The 27,096-nt window shown below is 41.6% G+C and overlaps 1 protein-coding gene across 1 annotated transcript in view; it reads left to right on the top strand.

The window, feature by feature from the left end:
• SMC6 (structural maintenance of chromosomes 6) overlaps positions 1–27,096 on the top strand; it is a 166,180-nt gene that overhangs the window by 21,920 nt on the left and 117,164 nt on the right. Inside the window, exons 3-6 of the mRNA XM_089671096.1 lie at positions 2,745–2,862; positions 11,978–12,083; positions 20,659–20,795; positions 21,235–21,296. Coding sequence (XP_089527222.1) covers positions 2,745–2,862; positions 11,978–12,083; positions 20,659–20,795; positions 21,235–21,296 — 423 coding nt within the window. The remainder of the gene's footprint in view (positions 1–2,744; positions 2,863–11,977; positions 12,084–20,658; positions 20,796–21,234; positions 21,297–27,096) is intronic.

Genomic DNA, 27,096 nt, shown 5'->3' with positions numbered 1-27,096 from the left:
GGAAGAGTAGAAGATTCCATTATTAGCTGAGGGCAGGATATTCAGCTTATCAGCTGTAGTGCCTTCATTAAGAGACGCCACTAGGGAAACAATGGTGTCTCACTCACACTAGTATGGGTGCTCTGGTAGTATTAACCGCTTCCCGTCCACCCTATAGCAGAAATACTGCTACAGGGCGGCACCGGTGCACAAAATCATGTATAATTACGCGTGATGTTGAAGTTTCGGGTAGGGGGCACACGAACCCTACTGGGCGCTACCATTCACGGCTGTCAATCACCGGGTCCTGGCCTGTGATTACTCGCCGTCGCCCAGTGATTGCCAAGGATCTCCGATGGGGAGGAGAACTGTTTGAGAACAAAACAATTCTCCTCCCTGTCAGCTCGTGCACACTGCTTTGCATGGCTGTGCACAGCACAGCCATAGAGAGCACTGTGCTTACAGTGAAGCACAAACACACAGCCCCATAATAAAACACACCCAGCACACAGTTAACCCTTTGATTGCCCCTCATGTTAACCCCTTCCTTTTTTAGCAAGGACATGTAGCAGAATACATTTTGGCCTAAATTTTTATGACGAAATTGGATTTTTAAAATTTTTTTACTGGACATGTTTAATAGCAAAAAGTAAAAAATATTTATTTTGTCTCAAAATTGTCAGTCTTTTTTTTTTTTTTTTTTTTCTTATAGTGCAAAAAATAAAAACGTACAGGCGATCAGATACCACGAAAAGAAAGCTCAATTAGTGGGGGAAAAAAGGATGTAAATTTAATTTGGGTGCAGCATTGCATGACCGTGCAATTGTCAAAGTAACGCAGCTCCATAACGCAGACAATGACCTGGTCAGGAAGGGTGGAAAATCTTCAGGAGGGCAAGTGGTTAAAGGCGTTACTTGTGAACAGCATAAACAAATTGGTGCAATGTAAATAAATATCATAGTGCATCTTCTCACAGAATTACTTGGTTAATCACAAACATATTATAAATTGGTAAGATTTATACCTTTTATGGTGTTTCAAACACTCCACTAAAATTTGTTTTCCAAATGTCTAGCTCAGAGTTGCGTACTCAGTTATTTGTTGCCATCTAGCACATAAATTAAGCCCAAATCTTCAAAAACTGTCCATGCAAGCTATATTACATTGTTCACTCACTCATCCAATAGAGCATTTGTTTTCTGTATTCTGCAAAAATCCTGGCTGATCCTGTTGCTCACTGTCTCTCCCTCCTTGTCTGTGTCCTCACTGCAGCCTGAGATGGTGTAGACCAGCTGTTAACATCTACTAAGCATGCTCCAGTTTCAGTTCCCCTCTAAGCTGTTCCTTTCCTTTTTTTTTTTTTATCTGTGCAGCCCATGTGTCTGTAGAGTCACACATGTGGGGGTTTACACAGTGGTAAATGCGACTTCTCCCTCCTCCTCCTCCTCATATTACTAAACACTATGGGGGCGGGATATAAGATGGTGGTTGATGGAGGCTTCACCTCCCTGTTAGTCCCTGCGCATGCGTGCCACAGATACAGGCTGGAGGAGTGTTACAAAGCCTGTGATTCTTGTGTGCACCCAGGCTGTCATAGCCTGAGTTCACACAGGAGCGGTTCAGGGAGGTTTCCCGCAGCGGAGAGTGGGCGTTTGGGAATGGATGCTATGGTGGCAGATGCTTCATATCCTCAGCAGTAGGCAAGGAGAGAAAGCGGCGGGGATTTGAAACCACCCACGGCTTTCTCCTTTCTCCTTGCATTGATGACTGTTTGGACTAGAGGGCTTTTACTTGGTCAGCAACATCACTTGGACGGTGCAGACCAATCAGATGCCGTCTAGCCCGTACTGTCATCGCTGCAAGGAAAGGAGAGAAAGCTGTGGGGATTTCAAATCCCAGACCTGTGAAGCAGCTTTCTCTCCTCTCCTCCCATTTTCTCTCCTCTGCTACTGCTGAGAATATGGAGCATCTGACACCATAGTATACATCCCCACAAGCCCACTCTCTGCTCAGCATGGGATCCCTGCAGGGAGGTTTCCTGTACCGCTTTTATGTAAACTCAGGCTATAACACGCTTGGGTTCACACAGGAGCAGTGGGGAAACCATGTGCAATTTGGATAGGAATTGAATTCCTGTTCAAATCACATGCTAATCTTTGCTGTGCAGTTTGTATTGATCCAAAGCGCACTGCAATGTATCAGTTTTACAGTATCATGAGCATTTTCACGAGTACGAATACTAGGTATCGGCACATCCCTATTAAGTACCTTATGTTTTCTGTGGACGACACTTTAAAAGCCCACTATAGGTCATCAGTTTGGTATTACAGAGGAGGTCTGGTGCTAGAAATATTGCTCTCACTCCGGCGTGTAACATGTATTGCAATTATTTTCATGTGTAGGTGCCCCAGACACCAACGTTTAGGTTTGTACGTATGTATATGTGAAGCTGGGAGAACATCAAAATGTTTTTGTGAGGGTGGGGTGGTTATATGTGCTTGGGTGTAATGTTAATTTTTTTACAATTAAAAAAAAAAAAAAATCTTCTACTTTTTTTCATCACATTTTTGTGTGGTGTTTTTTTTTTTCTTTTGCTTTTACTATGAAAAAAAATTAACCCATTGAAAGGGACAGAACCCAGTGCATCCAAACCCAATGACCAAATTGCAGGAGCCTTCAGGCTTACAGAGCCTACTTTTCTCAACTTAATCAATAGTCAGAATGTATCCGATTGTTCAGTGTGTTGAATATTCTTATTTTCATAGGTCACTGCTGATGTTGGGATCATTGAAAGCATTTCACTGAAGAACTTTATGTGTCATGCAATGCTTGGACCCTTCCGATTTGGACCAAATGTCAACTTTGTTGTTGGGAACAATGGAAGTAAGTGATGTCACCTTAACTTTGGTTTCACACACATATACAGTGTGGTGCGGTGCATCGCATGTGATTCGCACAGGAACCGCACCACATTCCTGTGCAATTCACATGTGGTTTGTTTGCGGTGCGATTGGAGCAATACATTATGTAGGGCTCAAATCGCACAGCACCCGCACCAAAAAGGTACAGGACCCTTTTTTGGGTTTGCACTAGAATCGGATCGCATGGGTTTTCACACTTACGTGATCTGATTCTGCACATGGCACCACGTTTTGCGAACCGATTTCTGGGTGTTGCTAACTTAACATACACTCCTGCAGCGGTTCACATGAACAGGGTGCAATTCTGATGCAGTTCGCAGAGAAAACGCTGGGAATTCCACATCACTGTGAACCCAGCCTTCTAATAAGTTTGTCTTTTCAAAGGCAGCCCATTAAGCTGCTATTTGTATATTTATAAATGCACTATATATTTATTTTACATAAAGTATTTTGACCCCTTCACTTTTTTCAGTTTTGTTCTTTTGCAGCCTGATACTACAGTTTAAATTATTATATTTTTTTCTCATTAATCTACATTCAGTACCCCATAATGATGAAGTAAAAACAGAATTTTAGAAATGTTTGCAAATGTACGAAAAGGGAAAAACTGAAATATTACATTGACATAAGTATTCATACCCTGCTCAGGTGCCTCCCATTTCTCTTGATTGTTGCTGAGATGTTTCTGCACCTTGCTTGGAATCCACCTATGGTAAATTCAATTGATTGGAAATGTTTTGGAAAAGCACCCCGGTCACATCGGGTGCGACTTGTCATGCGATTTGCATATCGCATGCCAAGTCGCACCCTATTGTCTGCAATTAAAGCGGTCTTATCAGTTCGTGTCCTGACTTGTTCGGAGCCGCACCGTTTTCTAAAGTTGTACATGCACTTCATTTGGTGCGATTTGCATAGACATCTGTGTCAGATGTCTTGCAAATCGCACCTGAAATCTGCATCTCACCCGACTTTGAAATCGTGCGACTTCACTGTAAGTCGCACAATTTCAAAGTCGGGCTTGATGTGACCGGGGTGTAAGGCTCCTTTCACATTAGGGCTTGATTTGAAAACATGCTGTAAAAGTGTGAAAATGCACAATCGCATATTCAGGTGCCATTCATTTCAATGGCACCTGAAAATGGGGTGTGTTTTTCCACACAGCAAATGCTCCAAGATCGTGCAAACAAAATCGCGGGTTCCGGAATATTTTTTTGGGCGTCCTGCGATTTTGTTTACGGGATTGAGTTGTGTTTGCTGTGCTGTGTTTTCAAATTGCGGGCAGAATTGCGCAGATTCTGCCCATGATATGAAGAGCCCTACTGTGAAACCATAAGCTTAAAGGAACTGCATGCAGAGCTCAGAGACAGGAATATTTCAAGGCACAGATCTGGGGAAGGCTACAAAAAATTCTGCACTGAAGGCTCCCAAGAGCACAAGGGCCTCCATAATTCTTAAGTGGAAGAATTTTGGCACAACCAGGACTCTGTCAAGAGCTGGTCACCCGATCAAATTGAGCAATCGTGGAAGAAGGGCCTTAGTAAGAGAGGTGACCAACAACCTGATGATCACTCTGACTGAGCTCCAAAGATCCTGTGTGGAGATGAAACAAAGTTTCAAAAGGATCACTGCAGCTCTCTACCGATCTGAGCTTCAAGGCAGAGTGGCTAGATGGAAGCCTCCCCTTAGTACAAAACACATGAATGCCTGCTTAGAGTTTGCAAAAAAAAACCTGAAGGACTCTAATAAGACTGTGAGAAATAGGATTCTCTGGTCTGATGAAACCAGGATTGAACGGTTTGGCCTCAATTCTAAATGCTATGTCTGCAGGAAACCAGGCACTGCTCATCACCTGCCCAATACCATCCCAACAGTGAAGCATGGTGGTGGCAGCATCATGCTGTGGGGGGGGGGGTTCAGCAGCAGGGACTGGGAGACTGGCCAGAGTTGAGGGAAAGCTGAATGGAGCAAAGTACAGAGCTATCCTCAAAGAAAATCTGTTCCACAGTGCTCAGAACCTCAGACTGAGCTGAAGGTTCACCTTCTAACATGACAGCGATCCTAAGCACACAGACAAGACAACACAGGAATGGCTTAAGAACAGCTCTGCGAATGTCTCACAGTGGCCCAGTCACAGCCCTAACTTGAACCCTATTGAACTGGCTGTCCACCGACGGTCCCCATCCATCCTGACTGAGCTTGAGAGAATTTGCAAAGAAGAATGGCAGAAAGTCCCCCAATCTAGGTGTGCAAAGCCTGTTGTGTCATAACAAACAACAGTGGAGGCTGTAATTGCTGCCAAAGGCCTTCAACAAAGTACTGAGTAAAGGGTCTGAGTGTTTAAAGCTGTAGGAAAGGCTGATATATATATATATATATATATATATATATATATATATATATATATATATTAGTAGGTGGATTAGCGCTTGTCTAAATTGGCCCTAGTGTGTTTGTGTGTGTGTATGTATATGTGTATGTATGTGTGTGTATATGTATATATATATATATGTATGAATGTGAGTTAGGTACCTTAGATTTTATACCTCTTGAGGGTTAGGGACTGATGTGAATGTACTATATATTTATATATGTGTGTGTATAAAGCGCTGCGTAAACTGACAGCGCTGTAAAAGTACCTGAAATAAATAAATTTAAAAAATCATAATGTGCTAGTATGCATTCTATACTAGCACATTATGAAAGACTTACCCCAAAACGAAGCCCTCCATCGGCGCTTTGTCTTCCTCCGGGTTCGTGGGCTGTGGCCGTTTGAATGGCCAAGCCTCAATGACGTCACTCCCGCACGTGCGCTCAGGAGTCACAATATACCATCAGTATACCGTCCTTTAAGAGCACAATGTGCATGCGCCAGTGACGTCACCGGCCTCCTAGCTAGAGAATATCTCCTAAACGGTATTCCTTGCACCTGCAGTTAATCTTTATTATAAGCATATCTGTAGGTACAAATGAAAAATCTGTGATTACTTCCCTGTTAAGTACTCGTGATATTTCAGTTTTTTCTTTTTAATAAATTCAGACATTTCTAAATTTCTATTTTCAATTTGTCACTTATGGGGTGCTGAGTGTAGATTGAAAAAAAAAAAAAAATTAACCAATTTTACGTCCATCATGACCAGGCCATTTTCTGCGATACGGTGCTGCATTACTTTAACTGACAATTGTGCTGTCATGCAATGCTGTACATTAATTAACCCCTTGGCGCTGACGTAGCACAAATATGCGGCCTCACAAAAGTGTTTATTTTCTGTGGGGCCACATATTTGCATATCTGTCTTTGTGCTGAGAGTGCACCGCGCAGCGCGCTCCCAGCACAAAGACTGGGGTGCCACTGAGAGTCCCGGGTCCCTTTCTAACAATCAGGTTCTGGGTCACATGATCGCTGTGATAGCCGTGATAGCCTCTGATTGGCTATCACAGTGATCAGTCATTGTGAAGCCCGCCCCCTTGTTTTTTTCTTTGAATGGAGGAGAGAGAGATGCATTGTAATATTTTTAAATTGGTATCAGTGTCAGTTGGTGTCAGTGTGTTTTAGGTAAACAAAAATCAAAATGAGAACTATTGTTTCTGGGCTGTACTACAGGTAAAAACGACAAATAACATACACATATATGGTATTTCTGCAGTTGTCAGGAGCTGGAAAATTTGTTTTGGGTTGTTCTTTGGTGGTAGGTTATGGTAGTAACAAACACACAGCTAAATAAAAAAATAAACTTTTTTTTTTTACTATTATGGGCCAGGTTTCCTTTTGATAATAGAAAAATAAAATCAGAAGATTATCATTACCATTTACCACCAAATGAAAGCCCAATTTTTCCTGAAAAAAGCAAGGTGTAATTCCTCCTTCGTAATTACTAACACATGTCAAAGTTGTAAAATTTTACTTAGGCTTTAAGATTTGTTTTACCCTTAGGCGTGAAGGGGTTAAATTTAAAAAAAAAAAAATTCCCACAAATAGTTTTGTTTTGGTGGTGTTTGATCACCACTGGGTTTTTTATTTTCTGCACTATAAATGAAAAAAACTAATTAAAAAAAAAACATTCTATATATATATATATATATATATATACAGTCAGGTCCATAAATATTGGGACATCGACACAGTTCTAACATTTTTGGCTCTATACACCACCACAATGGATTTCAAATGAAACGAACAAGATGTGCTTTAACTGCAGACTGTCAGCTTTAATTTGAGGGTATTTACATCCAAATCAGGTGAACGGTGTAGGAATTACAACAGTTTGCATATGTGCCTCCCACTTGTTAAGGAACCAAAAGTAATAAGACAGAATAATAATCATAAATCAAACTTTCACTTTTTAATACTTGGTTGCAAATCCTTTGCAGTCAATTACAGCCTGAAGTCTGGAACGCATAGACATCACCAGACGCTGGGTTTCATCCCTGGTGATGCTCTGCCAGGCCTCTACTGCAACTGTCTTCAGTTCCTGCTTGTTCTTGGGGCATTTTCCCTTCAGTTTTGTCTTCAGCAAGTGAAATGCATGCTCAATCGGATTCAGGTCAGGTGATTGACTTGGCCATTGCATAACATTCCACTTCTTTCCCTTAAAAAACTCTTTGGTTGCTTTTGCAGTGTGCTTTGGGTCATTGTCCATCTGCACTGTGAAGTGGCATCCAATGAGTTCTGAAGCATTTGGCTGAATATGAGCAGATAATATTGCCAGAAACACTTCACAATTCATCCTGCTGCTTTTGTCAGCAGTCACATCATCAATAAATACAAGAGAAGCAGTTCCATTGGCAGCCATACATGCCCACGCCATGACACTACCACCACCATGCTTCACTGATGAGGTGGTATGCTTAGGATCATGAGCAGTTCCTTTCCTTCTCCATACTCTTCTCTTCCCATCACTCTGGTACAAGTTGATCTTGGTCTCATCTGTCCATAGGATGTTGTTCCAGAACTTTGTAGGCTTTTTTAGATGTCGTTTGGCAAACTCTAATCTGGCCTTCCTGTTTTTGAGGCTCACCAATGGTTTACATCTTGTGGTGAACCTTCTGTATTCACTCTGGTGAAGTCTTCTCTTGATTATTGACTTTGACACACATACACCTACCTCCTGGAGAGTGTTCTTGATCTGGCCAACTGTTGTGAAGGGTGTTTTCTTCACCAGGGAAAGAATTCTTCGGTCATCCACCACAGTTGTTTTCCGTGGTCTTCCGGGTCTTTTGGTGCTGCTGAGCTCACCGGTGCGTTCCTTCTTTTTAAGAATGTTCCAAACAGTTGTTTTGGCCACGCCTAATGTTTTTGCTATCTCTCTGATGGGTTTGTTTTGTTTTTTCAGCCTAATGATGGCTTGCTTCACTGATGGTGACAGCTCTTTGGATCTCATCTTGAGAGTTGACAGCAACAGATTCCAAATGCAAATAGCACACTTGAAATGAACTCTGGACCTTTTATCTGCTCATTGTAATTGGGATAATGAAGAAATAACACACACCTGGCCATGGAACGGCTGAGAAGCCAATTGTCCCATTACTTTTGGTCCCTTAATAAGTGGGAGGCACATAAGCAAACTGTTGTAATTCCTACACCGTTCACCTGATTTGGATGTAAATACCCTCAAATTAAAGCTGACAGTCTGCAGTTAAAGCACATCTTGTTCGTTTCATTTCAAATCCATTGTGGTGGTGTATAGAGCCAAAAATGTTAGAATTGTGTTGATGTCCCAATATTTATGGACCTGACTGTATGTGTGTGTGTATATATATATATATATATATACACATTTTTTTTTTTATACTAGTAATGGCGGTGATCAGCAATTTATAATGGGACTACGATATTACAGTGGACAGTTTGATGCTTTTTGGGAACAAGTGACACTAATAAAGTGATCAGTGCTAAAAATATACACTGTCACTGTATTAATGACATTGACTCGGAAGGGGTTAAACATCTAGGGCGAGCAAAGGGTTAACAGTGTTCCTAGCTATGTGATTTCTTTACCCTGTGTGCTGTTTTTACTAGGCAATCTGCTAGATTTTCCTTCCCTACTTTGCACAGAAAGAAAATCTAGCAGCTTGCCGCTAACAGAACTTAGCTCTACCTTGTTTACATAGGCAGAGTTGTGTTTTGTCAGTCACCTCGGTGATCAACAGGTTCTGGCGCTCGTCCAGTGGTCACTGTTGATTGGCTTCTGCTGTGTCCAGTCACAACAAAAGGGGCGCTGCGGCCCCTATGGCGGAAGTGCAAAATCTTGTTTCTATACGTGATTGTGCACAGAACGTCCCCCCTATAGCAGTAAATCTACTTTGCTCAATTTATACATGCATCATAATTGGAGTCCGTTATATAATTATCCACATATTGAATGCACATCAGATGAACATCTTCTAATAAATGTGGTGCTTTAAAAGTGGAAATTACATCAGGAAGAAACGTCCCCATACTAAAGATGTGGAATGTAGACATAAATACCTATTATAAAAAGCACACATATACATTAAGGAAAATATTGGTTTTTCCTTAATGTATATATGTGCTATTTATAATAGATATTTATGTCTACATTCCACATTTTTAATATGATCTATCACCGTTGTGCACTCCACCTATATTACTTTATATATACTTTTTTTTTTTTTTTTTTACTTTTTTTTCCTGACACTGTTCAGTCATACATTTATGACCACTGACAGGTTAAGTGAATAACACTGATTATCACCTTAACAATGGCATCTAAAAAATCAGTGGAATATGTTAGGCAGCAAGTAAACATGTTCACTCTAAAGTTGATGTGTTGAAAGCACAGAAGTGTTTCAAATGTTTTGCTAAGGTTTCAGGCCAATATAGCCAGCCCTTCCTCAACCTCAGAAAGGGCTGGCGTTTGTGTGGTTTTTTTTTTTTGTATTTTTGTTTTTTCTAATTCCGTATTGTGGAGTGCTGCAACCCTTGAACGTGATATACAGTGCCTTGGAAAAGTATTCATACCCCTTGAAATTTTCCACATTTTGTCATGTTACAACCAAAAATGTAAATGTATTGTATGTGATAGACCAACACAAAGTGGCTCATAATTGTGAAATGGAAGGAAAGTGATCAATGGTTTTCAAATAAATATGTGAAAAGTGTGGCATGCATTTGTATTCAGCCCCCCTAAGTCAGTACTTTGTAGAATCACCTTTTGCTGTAATTATAGCTGAAAGCCTTTTTGGGGATGTCTCTACCAGCTTTGCACATCTAGAGAGTTACATTTTCTTCCCATTCTTCTTTGCAAAATAGCTCAAGCTCTGTCAGATTGGATGGAGAGCGTCTGTGAACAGCAATTTTCTTGCCACAGATTGTCAATTGGATTTAGGTCTGGACTTTGACTGGGCCATTCTAACACATGAATATGCTTTGATCTAAACCATTTCATTGTAGCTCTGGCTGTATGTTTATGGTTGTTATCCTGCTGGAAGGTGAACCTCCGCCCCAGTCTCAAATCTTTTGCAGACTAAGGGCTCGTTCACACTAGGCTGTTTTGCCAACGCTTGCCAAACGCCCCTATAGCGTTTGGCAAGCGTTGGTCCGGTATTTGCGGAGCGTTTTTAACGCTCGGCAAACGCTCCGCAAACGCCGCATGCGCGGTTTAGCGGCAGTTGCTAGGCGTTTGCCGAGCGTTAATAACGCCCCACAAACGCCTAATGCATTTGAGTGGTGTTACCGCTCCGCAAACGCCCCGCAACCGCGTCGCAACCGCACCGCAAATGCGGGCCGGGCGTTTGCGGAGCGGCACCATAGACGAGAATAGGAGGCTTTAAAGCCTCCTGACTCGACCAGAGGCGTCCGTTTTGCCGCGACGCGATGCAAACGCTCCTGTTAGAACAGCACCATGTGCTGTAATGTGCAGAGTTGGCAGAGGCGTTTGGGAAGCGGTAAAAACGCTTCCCAAACGCCTCTCTGCCGCCTGCACACAAGGCTAGTGTGAACGTAGCCTAACAGGTTTTCTTCTACGATTTCCCTGTATTTGACTCCATCCATCGTCCCATCAACTCTGACCAGCTTCCCTGTCCCTGCTGAAGAAAATCATCCCCACAACATGATGTTGCCACCACCATGATTCACTGTGGAGATGGTGTGCTCAGGGTGATGTGCAGTGTTAATTTTCTGCCACACATAGCGTTTTGCATTTAGCCCAAAAAGTTCAATTTTGGTCTCATCTGACAAGAGCACCTTCTTCCACATGTTTTTGCTGTGTCCCCCACATGGCTTCTTGCAAACTGGACTTCTTATGGCTTTCTTTCAACAATGGCTTTCTTCTTGCCACTCTTCCATAAAGGCCAGATTTGTGGAGTGCACGACTAATAGTTGTCCTGTGGACAGATTCTCCCACCTGAGCTGTGGATCTCTGCAGCTCCACCAGAGTTACCATGGGCCTCTTGGCTGCTATTCTGATTAATGCTCTCCTTGCCCGGCCTGTCAGTTTAGGTGGACGGCCATGTCTTGGTAGGTTTGCAGTTGTGCCATACTCTTTCCATTTTTGGATGATGGTTTGAACAGAGCTCCATAATAAGCGTGGGATATTTTTTTATAACTTAACCCTGCTTTATACTTTTCCACAATGTTATCCCTGACCTGTCTGGTGTGTTCCTTGGCTTTCATGATGCTGTTTGTTCTCTAATGTTTTCTAACAAACCGCTATATAAGTATCTGAAATAAATAAATATGCTAATTGGGTGACTTCTGAAGGCAATTGGTTCCACTAGATTTTAGTTAGGGGTGTCAGAGTAAAGGAGGCTGAATACAAATGCACGCCACACTTTTCAGATATTTATTTGTAACAAAATGTTGAAAACCATTTATAATTTTCCTTCCACTTCACAATTATTTACCACTTTGTGTTGGTCTATCACATAAAATCCCAATAAAATACATTTACATTTTTGGTTGTAACATGGCAAAATGTGGAAAATTTCAAGGGTTATGAATGCTTTTTCAAGGCACTCTAGATGATATAGGGGTGATATAGATGATATTTACACACACACAATGTCCTAGTCCATTCCAAAGCTGCCTGTTTTAATAATTGTTTTCTAACTTTCCCTAGGTGGTAAAAGTGCTGTTCTTACAGCTCTGATTGTGGGTCTGGGCGGCAAAGCTGCAACCACCAACAGAGGTTCATCAATAAAAGGATTTGTCAAAGATGGACAGACGTGAGTCCTAATCTGCTACCATTGTCTTAAACCCTTTATCGCTGTGCACTATTTTTGCAATGGGAGGGACTTCAAAGTCGGTTTAATTTTTTTTTTTTCTTGGATGGCTATAAAGTGGTTCAGTAAAGTAAAATCTGTATCTTTGGCTCCCTTTCTGTTTCCTTACAGTAAAGTAATGGGGCTGATGAGTTATTTACACTTCACACCCAAAAGAAACGCACTCTGGATGCATTCCGGATACGTTTCAGTTCACACCACACTCTGGTTCTGGTGCAGTTGTGATGCAGTTTGCTATGTTCCAGTACAGTTCTGTGCAGAAAAAAATGCAGCATGTTCTACTTTTTTCTGCACCAGAAACTGTCTGGAACTGACTGCACTGGTATGAACTAGGGTCATTGGAATACACAGAAAACACTGTGCATGCATTTTTGATGCAGAAAAAAAACCGCTCTGGACTGCATCTAGTGTGAACTAGCCCTAAAGGAAAGCACCAGGAAATATAACTTGGGAAAGACAGCAGAGGGGGTGGTAGTAGGTGTAAAGTGTTTATTACACTTGCCTCCATGTTGCCCCTTTCAAATATTTGGTTTGAAAAAACTAAATTAGGTGTACAGTTAGTTCTCTCAGTCTGTTCTCTTATTACCTCCTGTACCTACTTTTTGATAAGAAATAATTGTTTATTGGATGGTAACTTGAGCCTGAACTGTGAGGTTAGGCAGTTGGCAGGACAATGGTCAAACTGAAGGTGAACTCTGATCCATTAAACTTAGATCTTTTTACATTATTGTGGTGCAGTAAAGCACTACCACAACAAGCATATTATTGTGTTATTCATTTTAAATGGCACGCTAATGTGCTGCAACACATCTGCACTGAAGTACACCACAGTGCAGGGCCATCTAGCATTTTTTTTCCTGTGCTTTGTGTTTGGCAGCTTGTTAAAAATTAATGTGCTGCCTTAATCTCACATCACAAAGTGCATTCTTTTTTTTTTTCAGTATACATTTTTATATTTCATCCTTCAGCATAGCATAAACCACCATTGTACAAAGAGGGCGATTTCAAAGACAAAAGGGGTACATCATCATGAGCAGTGGTCATATTTACACAGATAATAATCCTCAAAATATTAATCTCTGCTTAGAGGGCATAACCTAAATGCACGCTGAGGTCTCTTAATCGCTGCATTGTAGTGTTTCAGAACCTCTATATATGAAGCCTTGCTGAAGTACCTAGTTTTCTGAAGATTTAGATAATATGCTCTAGGATGAGCCTGAAACAGCGAAGAAAACTTGTATAGCGCAAGTACCAGAAAAGCAGAATACAGAAAAAAGAAAAAAATTATAAAATAAGGGTCAAATGGGAAAAGAAAACAGGGATGTTGTGTGGGGGGGGAGTCATTACGCCGTCAGCACAGATTAATGAGCTTTTTAGAAATACCTTTTACACAGGAGGTACCGTCTGAGTAACCAGGGAGGATATTAATGAATTAAAGTTCCGGAGTATGGAAAATCATGCCTGTAAAACTACATTGTGTGGAACCGCTCTTCTTTCCATTTGAGAGCTGCTGTCAGGCAATCCATCTCATTGAAGCCAACTTTTGGAGGAATCTTGACCTACTGCATTTTTGTGTGTTACATACTCTAAGTATGCATGTCTCCGTTTTGTCCTTTGAAGAGAGATCCATTAAATATCAACCCCTAAATCGATTCCCAGAGTAACATATACTGGGGGCATGTACAAAAGAAATGCAATGATTTCTTGTTGGCAACGCCAACTCTTAGGCCTCATGCACACGGTACTGTTAGCTGTATAAAGTTGCGTTTAAAATGCAAGTTTTTCTGCGTTAGCATTTTTAGAACAAATAAAAAGATTTTTGCTCAAAAACACTGGTTTACAGCATTTTACAGCATTTACCAGTGTTAGGGCGTTTTTTACAGCTAACAAAACCTCTCTTGAAACCCACTAGTGTTTAGCAGCATTTTTCTGCTTTAGTGGGGGTTTTTTTTTAGCACAGAAAAAAAATAAAAAAAGATTTTGTCTCAAAAACGCCAGTTTCCAGCGTTTTACCACATTTACCAGAATTAGAGCATTTTTACAGCTAAAAAAACTTCTGTTGAAACCCACTAGTTCTAGGGGGTTTTTTCCATACAGAAAACGCCCCTCCCAAAAAAATGCTATTAAAGCCTGTGTGAGCATGGGCACATAGGATAACATGCTGGGGAGCTTACTGGCTGTAAACCCCCCCCCCAAAAAACTGCCAAAAGCAGCAGCTGTAAAAACACCCAGGGGACAAAAGGAAAGATCTTATATAGGAGGGTGAGTACCCTGTACCAGAGTGTCATTACTTTATAGCCCGCCTCTTGGTTTGTACTTGCAATTGAGAAGCAGTGAGCAAAATAACAGAATACACTCCCTCTGTTTTGCTAGTAAACATCCAAATCTCATTCCCACTGCTGAATAAAAGACGTACAAACCCTCAGGGGGCTTATTCAGCAGGAAGTAAGACATTGATAAGGTGTGTTGTAGAGGGGAAGGATTTAAACCATGTTTCTCACAGCAGGCCCCTGAGGAATTCTGTCAAACAGAAACTGTCTTATTTTCATGGCTTTCCAAAATTCTAGTTGGGAGACAGCATGTCCCTAATTTCCTTCTCTTGTGCATCATCAGCCGCTACAGAGAAAATGTTACATTTTGAATTGGTTGGTTAAGACAAACTCCTTAAACCTGCCATCTATAAGACCTGGAGGGAACTCTTTAGCAATGGTCATCGGTGACATAAAAATGGGGGTTGAAGCATATCGCATAAGACAATTCGCTTTGGTCAAAACCAAACGTATAATGCCTATCAATGGGTAAGATTTAATATTGAGTGGCAGGATTGAGGTCTGTCACGGGTGGGTCTGTAACAAAAGTTGGGACATATCCTGTTCCAACCACAGCCAGCCCTTCCATGATTCATGTACTATCCATTCCAAGGTTCTCAACAGGTGTATAGTTTGATAGTATTTGAACAGACCTGGGAATCCGATATCCCCCCTCTCCTTTAGCAAGGTCAAAAGACAGTATAATGGCCCCAGAGAATATTTAGGAATTCTGCCTTAATGGCTAGGAGGACGGAGCCTGGAGTGGCTACCGGGAGGATCTGTAAGAGATACAGCTGTCTCGGTAGAACAGTCATCATCAAGATGCCGTTCCTCCCAAACCAAGTAAAAGATTGTTGGTGCCAAGGTATAAGATCTGCTCTCATTGTTGCCAACCAAGAGAGAAAGTTTTCTTTAAATGTTATGTTATATTGAATTCTTCGTAATACTTTGGGGGTATATTCACATTTTAAAGCTTCTGATTTGTGCACATTAATTTTAAGAAGTCCACATACATTTTAAGAGCCCTTACTAAATTTAAGAATGGTGACCTCTGGGTTGGTTATGAAAAATGTCGACGTAAGCTGCGACCTTGTGATATGTACTAACACTGTGAAAACCCTTCATGTCTGGGTTTTCTCCAGATTCTCCAGAACAAGCAGGAAAATCAGAGGCAAGAGAGTGCATCCCTGTCGGGTCTGATTGCTCAGGACAAACGTTGAGAAACTGCTTCATTTGCCTTGATTGCCCCTGTTGGTTGTGAGTGAATTGCATCTATACAAGTGCTCATATTGGGGCCTATTCCAAGGTGCCGAAGCGTGCCTTTCATAAAGAGCCCACTTACCCGATTGGAGTCAGAGTGACCCTCGTCTGGGCCAGGTGTATTGAGTTCAGAACTCTGCAAGTGTCACCTGCCTTCCCTTTTTGGGATAAACCTGACTTGGTCACAGTGGACCCGTGTGGCTACAAAGGGAATAAAGTGAATAACCAGTATTTTGTTTTTTTAAATCTTAACATTTAGTAGCAAGATAGGGCGGTAGTTCACACAGTCTATGCCCACCTTTGGAATTTGTTATATGTGCTTGCAGGGAAAATGTAGGAAATAATGCACCATCCTAAGAACATTGCTGGAGAGTACAAAGTGTGGTATGAGGATCTTGGTAAACATTCGGTAGTAAAGCCATTGGGTCACGGGGCCTTTCCTGCTTCCGCGTCCTACATTGCTGCTAAGACTTTGGTTTAAATAATTGGACCCTCCATAGCCTCTCTATCTTGGGGAGATAACTTAGATAGGCCTAAAGTTTGGAGGTAATTGTCAATCTAAGAGAGATGGGTCTGGGCATCTGGCACAGTCCCACTTCGGGATAAGTTGTAACGTTTCTCATAGTAATCACTATAGCTGTTGGAAGCCCTCTGGGATTTGTAGCGTTGGTGACCTTAAGCAGATGTCACCCTAGGGATACTTAAATGGGGGTTCACCTCTTTTAACGCCTGAGCTAGGGACCTGCCTAGTTTATCGCCAAAGTCGTAAAAATGTCTGAGTGCATAAATGTCTTTTTTGCCTTGATGAGCAATACTGAATTTAAAAAATCCAGACGATTCTTCAACTCAACTGTTGTGTCACTGGCTAAAGACTGTTTGTGGATTCTCTCTAGTATATGAATACAGTCTAAGAGAGTCCATTTCCTGTAATTTCTCTTTTTTCTTTTCATCTTTTGGCCCTCAGTTTAATTAGAGTTCCCCTTATCAAACACTTAAGAGCTTCCCTCATTTCAAAGAGGAAGGTCTATGAGGCCGTGTTTGTGGCAAAATATAACTTTATCTCGTTCTCAAATGAGTGCACTTTGTTGTTGTCCTCTTTTTATTTTGCCTCCAAGTTCCAGACTGTCAGACTAGTTCTCACAAGAGCAGAGACACTGTAACTGATGTGTGGTATGAGATTGTCCAGGAACCAATGGTTTCAGAAACCACTAGGGGGAGAGCAGACTGATGAAGTAAAATTATTCTAAACGAGAGAAGAAATGATGAATCACAGAGAAATATTTATAGTCGCGTGTGTCACTGTGGTATATGACACACATCCACTAGTATCTCTGTTATCACTGCTCTCTTAAGTCGCCGTAGGACAGCATAGGATAAATGCAAGTTGAAACATCCAACAAGGGGATCTAGTGTTGCATTCAGATCGCCTCTAACTAACTATAATCCCTCAGCAAACTCAGACACCTCTAGGTACAGCTCAATAAAGCCCACCTGATCCATAATGGGGGCAGAGATTTTAGCTAGTGCTACTCAGTGTTCAGCATTGGAGCCCTTCACAAAGAGGAATTTACCCATTTTGTTTTAGTGGACATCTGTAAAGAACCAAGGTATGCCTTTTGAAATCAGGATCCTGACCCCTTGAGATTTGGAGTCAGTAGAACAGCTGTGGTAAACAAATGGGTACCTGAAATCCCATGTCTTGGGAGCTTTGATTCTTTAAAATGCATCCCTTGGCAAAACTCATTATGGGTGCGATTCTTCCATGCTTCACTTCTATCCATTTCTCAAGGATGTTTAGACTGTACATTCAGTGAGAATAAGTTTACTGCAGGCATTATATTGTTGCAACCAGAAGTGACTCGGCTGCAAAAAAAAAAAAAGTGGGTTGGCTGGGGAAGGTAGGATGGGAATTAAAGAGGGAAAGGTTAAAGTAGAAAGGAGGGTGTAAGGGAAAGATGAAAGAAACCTCCTAAGGGGTGCTACCACTATTAGGAGGTGTAGAAGGGACTAAACAAATACTTCAATTCTACAGCACGAACCCACCCTACGATCTAGATCAGCAATGGGCAAACTACGGCCCGGTGGACCTTTTAATCCGGCCCGCGGAGCTAGGCTCCTCTCACAGTCCGCCCTGAAGACCGGTGTAGCAAAATCCGTCTCCTATGAGGATCTGTCCCCCTTGACGTATCTGCGCATGTGCCGGAGATCGCCGATTGGCTGCTAATGCCTGAAACTGGCACATGCGCAGATACGTCGAGGGGGACAGATCCTCATAGGAGACAGATTTTCATGCTACACCGGAACGACGCGGGACACGGCGAGAGGAACGTGCGGAGCAAAGGTAAGTGAATTGACACGGGGGACTTGGGGACTTAATATGGGGGATGAATTACTATAGGGGGGATGAATTACTATATGGGGGATGAATTACTATGGGGGATGAATTACTATATGGGGGATGAATTACTATAGGGGGGATGAATTACTATAGGGGGGATGAATTACTATAGGGGGGATGAATTACTATATGGGGGATGAATTACTATAGGGGGGATGAATTGCTATAGGGGGGATGAATTGCTATAGGGGGGATGAATTGCTATAGGGGGGATGAATTGCTATAGGGGGGATGAATTACTATAGGGGGGATGAATTACTATAGGGGGGATGAATTACTATGGGGGATGAATTACTATAGGGGGGATGAATTACTATAGGGGGGATGAATTACTATAGGGGGGATGAATTACTATATGGGGGATGAATTACTATAGGGGGGATGAATTACTATGGGGGATGAATTACTATATGGGGGATTAATTACTATGGGGGATGAATTACTATATGGGGGATGAATTACTATGGGGGGTGAATTAATATGGGGGGATGAATTACTATGGGGGATGAATTACTATGGGGGAATATTACTATACTTACTATGGATGACACATACACATCATTCATCTACTCTTGGTCCGGCCCCCGGGTCCAATATATGAACCCATTGCGGCCCTCAAGTCAAAAAGTTTGCCCACCCCTGATCTAGATGGTGAGAACAAGGCCTACATAGGGGTGAAGTGATAGCCATGATATGGCCTAGATTCACATCTGGGCTTCGCAATCTGCAAACATTAATAATGAACAATTACACGCAACAGATATAACAAATTAGATTGATAGGCACTGTGGTGTTCCTGTACATGTAATCATAACCAAAATATAGAGATATTGAAGCATGGGCAATGCAACCCATCTCCCCTTTCACAGTCTCATGTCTTGCAACGTGAAGTAGCAAGAGCGACCTGTCTATTAACATCAGGAAAAGCACAGGGCTGCCTTAGATATGACATCTGCCACTCTATATTGGGGAAAAAAACCCTTCAGCTCTAAATACAGGGTAGCCTCTATACAGCAAACTGAAATTATTGGAGTAACATCGAACCGTAAATAAATAATAGGAAAATGATAAGAAAAATAAGAAGAAAAACAGAGCTCTCTGAATAACATCAGCTTACGTGCTTGTGCAATATAACCACTTTTCGCACAGTAATGGCTCACGTCCACACTAAATTGTACCAACAATGCTGGGATCTCTGCATGGGAACACTCCCAGCAGTAGACCCAGAGTTGGACTCTCAAATAGTGAACAAACTAGTGAAAGTTCCAGCCTCTGCAACTAACTGTGCGCCCCAAACCTGGAAGAAAGTCTGTAACATACTTTTACGTTAGCTGAGCCTGTAACTGCTGTCCACTCGCAATACATTTTCTGTGAGTAGGCAGCAAGTGGTTGAAATCTAACTTCACCCAAAATGGGGAAGTACCTCCTTTCTGCCTCCTCCCCGCTTCCTCTTCTACTTTAGGCACATACTTTTTTTTGGGATGGGGAGCAGGTATCTGTTTTTGACAGGTACTTGTTCCCACTTGCGCTCAGACCACCTAGTCCAGGAATGTGCAGCATGTGGCCCAAGAATTTTTTTTTTTTTTTCCTAAAAATGCATTTACACTTTGTGAACACAAATGTGACTCAAGAAAAATTTGTCAGTGTCTCTTTACTAGACTTTAAGTTTCATCTTTCCAAAGAAAAATCTCCCACCCCTCACGATCACACCTTATTCATGTCGTCAGTTTTCAACAGCACCTATTGAATTGTGAGCAACTATTTCCAAGGATGAAGCACACAAAGGGCAAAATTAGAACCAAAATATCTGATGAACACCTTGAGAATTCATTGAGAATTGCTATTATATCCATTGAACCAGGTATTGATGCGTTTATCAAAAACAGTGTCAAATATTGCACTAGTTTTATGTTCCCCTCTTACTTTTATAATAAAAAAAAAAAAATATGACGTTTTATTATTCAGGTTCATTATTCATATCCGTGATCGTTACCTTGTGATCTGCACGGCTTTTTCTGCTCATTCGCTATCCTTATTGTTAATGTATTTTATGTGCGACTCAAGACAATTCTTCCTCCAGTCTTCTTCCAGTGTGGCTCAGGAAAGTGAGAAGATTAGACACCCCCTGCCCTAGGTGATCTGAGCGAAAGTTCGCCCCCTCCCTGCATGCAGGTTTCTGAGACACGCCACAAGTCCTAGAAGGCTGCAGGACCATTCAAAAAGCATAGAGTGGCACGTGCATGTGCAGTGGGAAGCTGGCTGTGAAGCCGCAAGGAGTCACAACTTGCTTCCCACACTAAAGATGCAGGCATCGAGGACCCAAAGACTAGTTAAGAACTAGCCCTAGGTGAGGATGTCGCTGAATCCCTGGACAGGTAAATTACCTTTTTATTAAAAGTTAGTAGCTACAGTACTTGTAGCTGTTGACTTTAAAACATTTTTTCAAACTGAAGAACTGTTTTGAGGGTTTAATGTCACTTCAAGAGATTACAGAATGACCCTTATTCCAAAGAATTTTGCAAAGGAGACAGTTATGCATTATCTTTTTCAGGTCTGCGGATGTATCTGTAACATTGCGCAATCGAGGATCAGATGCTTTTAAACCTGAGGTATATGGAGACTCCATTGTTGTTCAGCAGCATTTAACTGTAGATGGAAGTCGCACCTACAAACTGAAAAGTAAGACAGGTATGTGGCTGCAGTGCACATAAAAGGAGTTGCTAGGTCAGCACAGTGTTAACTGCACAGTGACTGTACATGGTAATGTCGGTTTAGTAGACATACTATAATATAGTCTCATAGTGACTTAAAAAGGGGGAAATGTGCCACATAACAGGTTGACTGGTAGTGTCTTGAAAAAGGGGGGGACCTGTACTTTCCCAAAACAGTGGCTGGTGTTCTACTTTTTTTCACTGATGTTTTTAAAACAAGTGTTCTGATCGAAATTGTTATTTATATGTTGACACAGTAGAGGGTGTCATCCCTCCTTTCTACTTTTACACTCTGAAACCTTCTTCGGTATCCATCTGTATGGTGTGTGATTTGTTATCAAAGCATACTTGACTGACAGCAAGGAACAGGCTTTTACAAAATATTATCTAATATTTGGTTTTATTGTTTTTTAAAGGGACCATTGTTTCGTCTAAGAAGGAAGAACTTGTTTCAATTCTAGACCATTTTAACATACAGGTAATGTGTAAGTTATTTCACAATAGTAGGTTAAGGCTGGCCATACATGATTAATTTTTTTTTTTTTTTTTAAGTAAATGAAAGGGTTGGATAAAAAAAGAGCAGATTCCCACATCCACACATTTGATGTGGATGGGGGAATCCATCCTGCTGTGCAATTGTATTCTGCGTGCGCAGAGCTTTCCCCGCCATCAGAATACAATGATCAATGTTGCCAGCTATAGCAGGTGGCACCGATCATTTGGGAAAAACCAATCCATGTGGTTGTACATAAGTTGATTAATCGACTTCTGTACAACCAACGTGCCCATACATGGATTGAAATTTTCCTGTCCTTGCTGAACTGGCCAAATTTCAATCTATGCATGGCTGGTTTAATTTACAGTGTCCCCAGAAACTTCCCGTAAGATTTTATATTGGTCTTGGCAAACAGTTATTTCTTATCCATTGAGGGACGCAGGCAGTCTTTAACCTTCAGGTTATAGGTTCAGGTTTCGTGTAGGAATGGACATCTATTCTTTAATCAGACTCTTTACACCACTGCTGCACCTTTGTCTCTTCAGTTGGCACTATCTGACACAGTAGTCCTCAACCTAGTTTATGGACTACCATGTCCAGACTCAGGAATAGACTGAACGGGGTTTATTTACTAAAGCTGGAGAGTCCAAAATCAGACTCCCTTCTGCATAGAAACCAATCAGCTTCTAACCTCAGCTTGTTCAATGAAGCTTTGGCAATGAAACCTGGAAGCAGATTGGTTTATATGCAGAAGGGAGTCTGATTTTGGACTCTCCAGCTTTAGTAAATAAACCCCAAAGTGTCCTCCAGGCACTGGGTGTTGCATGGGGCACATTTTAGGCTTAATTTTGGTAGAAGTAAGCTGCAGAGCATCTTTCCAGGTCCAGAGCTGCTGTCATTGCCTCATTGCTTATCCTTTATAAGACTCTGTGATTGAGCTGGTTGGGTCAGGCACCAAGAGCTGCCTCATTTACATAGGTTGCTTGGCGCCTTTATTCCCAGTTCCTGCTGGTTTTTAAAGAAAAAAACCTACGGGGGTTAACCTTTAATCGAGTGCAGCCGTCATCCACTTAGTGGAGTTTTGTGTAAGCTTTGCTTTCTTACCTACCATACATCCTTCTGCATGCCTTCAGCGACTTTGGGAACCTCCAGCCATTCAACCCTCACCTGCTACCCGTGAGTGCCTGTGGCCTTGCCTCTTATTTTAGGCTTCATTCACATGACCGTAAATATTTTACTGATGTTATTACACTTGTGTTTGCTAGGAGAAAAGTTCCTTTGTAATGATCAGTAAAATACTGGCATACAGATGTGTTTAAATGTGCAAAGATGCATATGCTTGCATAATTTGTTTTTATAACCATTTATTTTATCCCTTTGTTTAGACTTAGTGTTACTAAACCCCGGACCCTGCATTCACTATATCTGGTCTCCCACAGTACACACAACATGGAAATACAATTATTTTAGTAAATATAAACTGCTAAATACCTTTTCTCATCAACAGTTGAAGCTGTCTTTTGACTTCTATCAGTGTCCAGCAGAGCCCTGGTTAAAACTTGTAGGAGGAGCTTTCATTATCCTCTAGGAGGATGCAGGACCCCCTAACCTCTGCCTGGACAATGCTGATTGGCCCTGTGCTGATCAGCCCTGTGCTGATCACATGCACTGTCCCAGGGAAAAAAAAACCCTCTAGCAATACACCCCAAACTGAGCATGTGCAGAGTGACTCCAAACCTATGTTCTATCAGGAGATATTTAGGGGACAATGGTAGAAGGGGAGGAGAAGAGAAGATCAAACAGCCTTTTTACAAAATGCGGAGAATTAATCCCTTAGGTTCCACAGTGAATATAATAAGCATGCTTTACTGCATATACAGACTGATTTTACTGTTGTGGGTTTAGTAACACTTAATTTATACACTTACAAACACGTATACATATGTTTATACATGTAAGCGTGTAAAGCATATGTTCTTAGATGCAGATCTTTTGATTCTGTGTTACCGATTGGAAGGCAGCTCAATTGTGCTTCTGTGTGAATGGCTCAGTTTAAAACAATGCAGCTGCTTTTAAATATGTAATTAAAAAACATATATGTATGGCTGTGTGAATGAAGCCTGATGTGTAATGCCACTTTTGTTGAGAGAAAAAAAAAATCCCTCTGGGTGATCTATGTACATTTCAGGGATTTTAACAAATTTTTCTGTAGATCTCTACCTTTTTTCTGTTCTGAAAAAAATAGCTGTTTCACAGTGTCCTTTAACCGCTTAAGGACCGCCCTATAGCAGATATACTGCTACAGGGCGACACCTGTGCGCAGAATCACATGTATGTGTGATTTTGCATTTCCGGGTAGGGGGTGTGTGTGAGCCCTATCAGCGCCGCCATTTGCACCCGCGGATGTCAATCACCGGGTTCCGGCCGGTAGTTACCCGCCGGTGCCCGGTTATTACCGAGCATCACCAATGAGGAGGAAGATTGTTTACAAACAATATTTCTCCCTGTCAGCTCGAGCACACTGCTTGGGATGGCTGTGCACAGTACAGCCATCCCGATCAGTGTGCTTTACAGTGAAGCACAAAGCCCCCTAGTAAAACACTCCCAGCACACAGTTAACCCTTTGATCACCCCTCACATTAACCCATTCCTGCCCAGTGCCATTAGTACAGTGTCAGTTCTTTTTTTTTTTTTTTTTTTAGCACTAATCACTGTATTGGTGTCACTGTGGTGTCAGTGACACCAAGTTAGTTCCCCCCCCCCTAGGGTCAGAATGTCCACCGCAGTCCTGCTAAAAGTCGCTGATGGCCGCCATTACTAGTATGAAAAAAAAAATCTCATCTATACTTCCATTTGTAAACGCTATAACTTTAAAGTAAACCAATTAATTTACACGTATTGGGGTTTTTTGTTTTTTTTTAAAAAAAAGAGATGTCGCAGAATAAATTTTGACCTAATTGTATGACAAAATTTTATTTTTTTAAAAAAATTTTTAATGAACATATTTAATAGCAAAAAGTCCAAAATATTGTGTTTTTTTTTCCCTCAAAATTGTCACTTTTTTTGCTTATAACGCAAAAAAATAAAACAAATGCACAGGTGATCAAATACCACTGAAAAAAGCTCAATTCGTGGGAAAAAAAGGATGTACATTTTATTTGGGTGCAGCATTGCATGACCGCGCAATTGTCAGTTAAAGTAACGCAGCTCTGTAACGCAAAATGGTCTGGTCATGAAGGGGGTAAATCCTCAGGAGGGCAAGTGGTTAAAGACTAGTTTTTAATAGGAGGGTTTGGTTCTTATTAGAGTTTGCATCCATTTGGAAGTTTTTAACCCTTGGGGGGGGAGTATCTCGGCCAAACTGAAAATTCCCATTGTAGGGGGTGCCTAAAATTTGACTTGTATCTTCTGAGTAATTTAGATGACTTTGAAAAACAAGTCATCTAATCACACAATTAAAAAAATTAATTTCTATGGGTGTTCTGTATACCAGTGACATACGGAACACCACCAGGGTGCTATTGAAAATATTGCGGAAATTTACAGCAGCTGCAGTTTGAAAAGGAAAGGTAATTTTAACTAGAAATGCTACAATTTCTGGGGAAATTGTGTGAAGTGTTCTTGCCTCCACTAGTAGTCTACAACTGAGTGGGCGGAGTAACTGGGTGCCTTGAGTAACTGTTGTGTGGTTGGAGTGGCTGGAGTAACTGAAAAGGTTGGAGTGGGCAGAGTAACTTTATGGAGTGGGCAGAGTAACTGTGTGGAGTGTTTGGAGTGAGTAAAGATAGTAAACATTACACTAACCAATTGATCAAATTTAAAACGTGCACCTGGCAAGCTTGATAGAGTGAGAAATGCATTTCATCTTTTAATTATTTATATAGCACATTTCATTGCAATGTTGTTGCCCAAAGTGCTTCACAGTTACATTAAAACATACATTTATAAAACCATTAGCAGCATTATCACCTCAAATACTCTGTACTATAGAAAACTTATTTCCAAACCTTTAACCAGAAGCCGGCCAAACTGTCACTAATTCAAAATTAGATTTCAAATAGGGCAGAGAAGAGCGGTTAAAAACAAACCGCTCCAAATTGCTCACTTCACTGGCGTCTTCAAATGGTTGTAGTTTTAAAAACTATAAATCCTACAGCGAAGAGCTTTATATTGTGAGAATCACAAGACCCAGGCCTACATTTTGATGCATAGCATGTCTCTGAAATATTAAAATGAAGGCACAGTCGCAGTTTAGAAATTGCCCTTCAAATTTGAGGTGGCTAGAGTGGAGTTTCAATGAATGTCAATAGGCGGCGTGAGTTGCAAACAAATGGTCATATTGTGAAAACTATCAGGACTATGGCTTAGCTGCAGACATTTTTAGTGGCAGCAGGGATAGCTGAACGTTTTGATATAAGATTTGTGTAGGTGGGCTTGAAAATGAGGGAGTGATGGCAGTTTAGAAATCATGTCCTGATTTTTCAGCTCAAACTCTAGCTTTGTCAGCTCCCACTCTAGTTTTGAACATTCCGCCATTCATTCCTATGGGACCAATTTCACCACAAAAACGCTGATATTTCGTGAACCAATTGGCAAAACGTTCCACAAAGTAGTAGCACACCAATCCGGAACAATCCGCACGTTTCGGTATATTACTATCTATGTAGTGTAAAAACTGGAAGGAGTTAGGGTGGTAAATTTGGCTATAATAATAAGAATATATATGTGAGATAACAGTAAGTGGTCTTGCCATGCAAGAACACTTAATAACACGGAATTACAGAACTGCTTGTGTAGCAATTGTATAAGCTATATTTTTTTATGCTATTTTTTTTTGCCAATTGGAGTTGTTTTTAAGACTATACATTGCCTTAGGGCTCGTTCACACTAGGCTGTTTTGCCAACGCTTGCCAAACGCCCCTATAGCTTTTGGCAAGCGTTGGTCCGGCATTTGCGGAGCGTTATTAACGCTCGGCAAACGCTCCGCAAACGCCGCATGCGCGGTTTAGCGGCGGTTGCTATGCGTTTGCCGAACGTTAATAACGCCCCACAAACGCCTATAATGCAGTTTGAGTGGTGTTACCGCTCCGCAAACGCCCCGCAACCGCGTCGCAACCGCACCGCAAACGCCGGCCGGGCGTTTGCGGAGCGGCACCATAGACGAGAATAGGAGGCTTCAAAGCCTCCTGACTCGTCCAGAGGCGTCCGTTTTGCCGCGACGCAACGCGACGTGACGCAAACGCTCCCATTAGAACAGCACCATGTGCTGTAATGTGCAGAATTGGCAGAGGCGTTTGGGAAGCGGTAAAAACGCTTCCCAAACGCCTCTCTGCCGCCTGCACACAAGGCTAGTGTGAACGTAGCCTTAATACAGCTCAGTAGCAACATGCCTGATTTTAGACACGTGGGGGGTGGGTAGCCCTGCTGTACTGGTTCCCACTAATTATTTTGTACCAATGGCTCCTAGTTCAGTTTCTAATAACGGATTCTGGAACATCTTGCAACACTTCTGATGGTACCGTCATCCTTTAACCTGGAGTCATGATATCCTCTGCTCTTCAATAGTCTGTTCTGTCTTCTGAGTCTTTTTTAGCTCTGTTGGGTGTGGCAGGATCTGCTCCCCATCTGTATTTCATCCAAATTTTCTGTTGTGTTTTTGATATGTTGATGATTGATTGTTGTGCTGCCCACCCCTCAGTTGAACTGCTTTTTAATGACCCGTGTGTGTGTGTAAAATTTTGTTTATTTTTTAAAACTAGTTTTGTCAACTGTGCTAATGAAT

Source organism: Staurois parvus, unplaced genomic scaffold (assembly GCF_062004578.1).
Source record: "Staurois parvus isolate SC_StPar_1 unplaced genomic scaffold, SC_StPar_1.0 ptg000098l, whole genome shotgun sequence".
Classification (NCBI taxonomy): Eukaryota; Metazoa; Chordata; class Amphibia; order Anura; family Ranidae; genus Staurois; species Staurois parvus.
The sequence above is the reverse complement of the archived record's forward strand: the minus strand, read 5'-3'. Positions and strand labels throughout refer to the sequence as shown.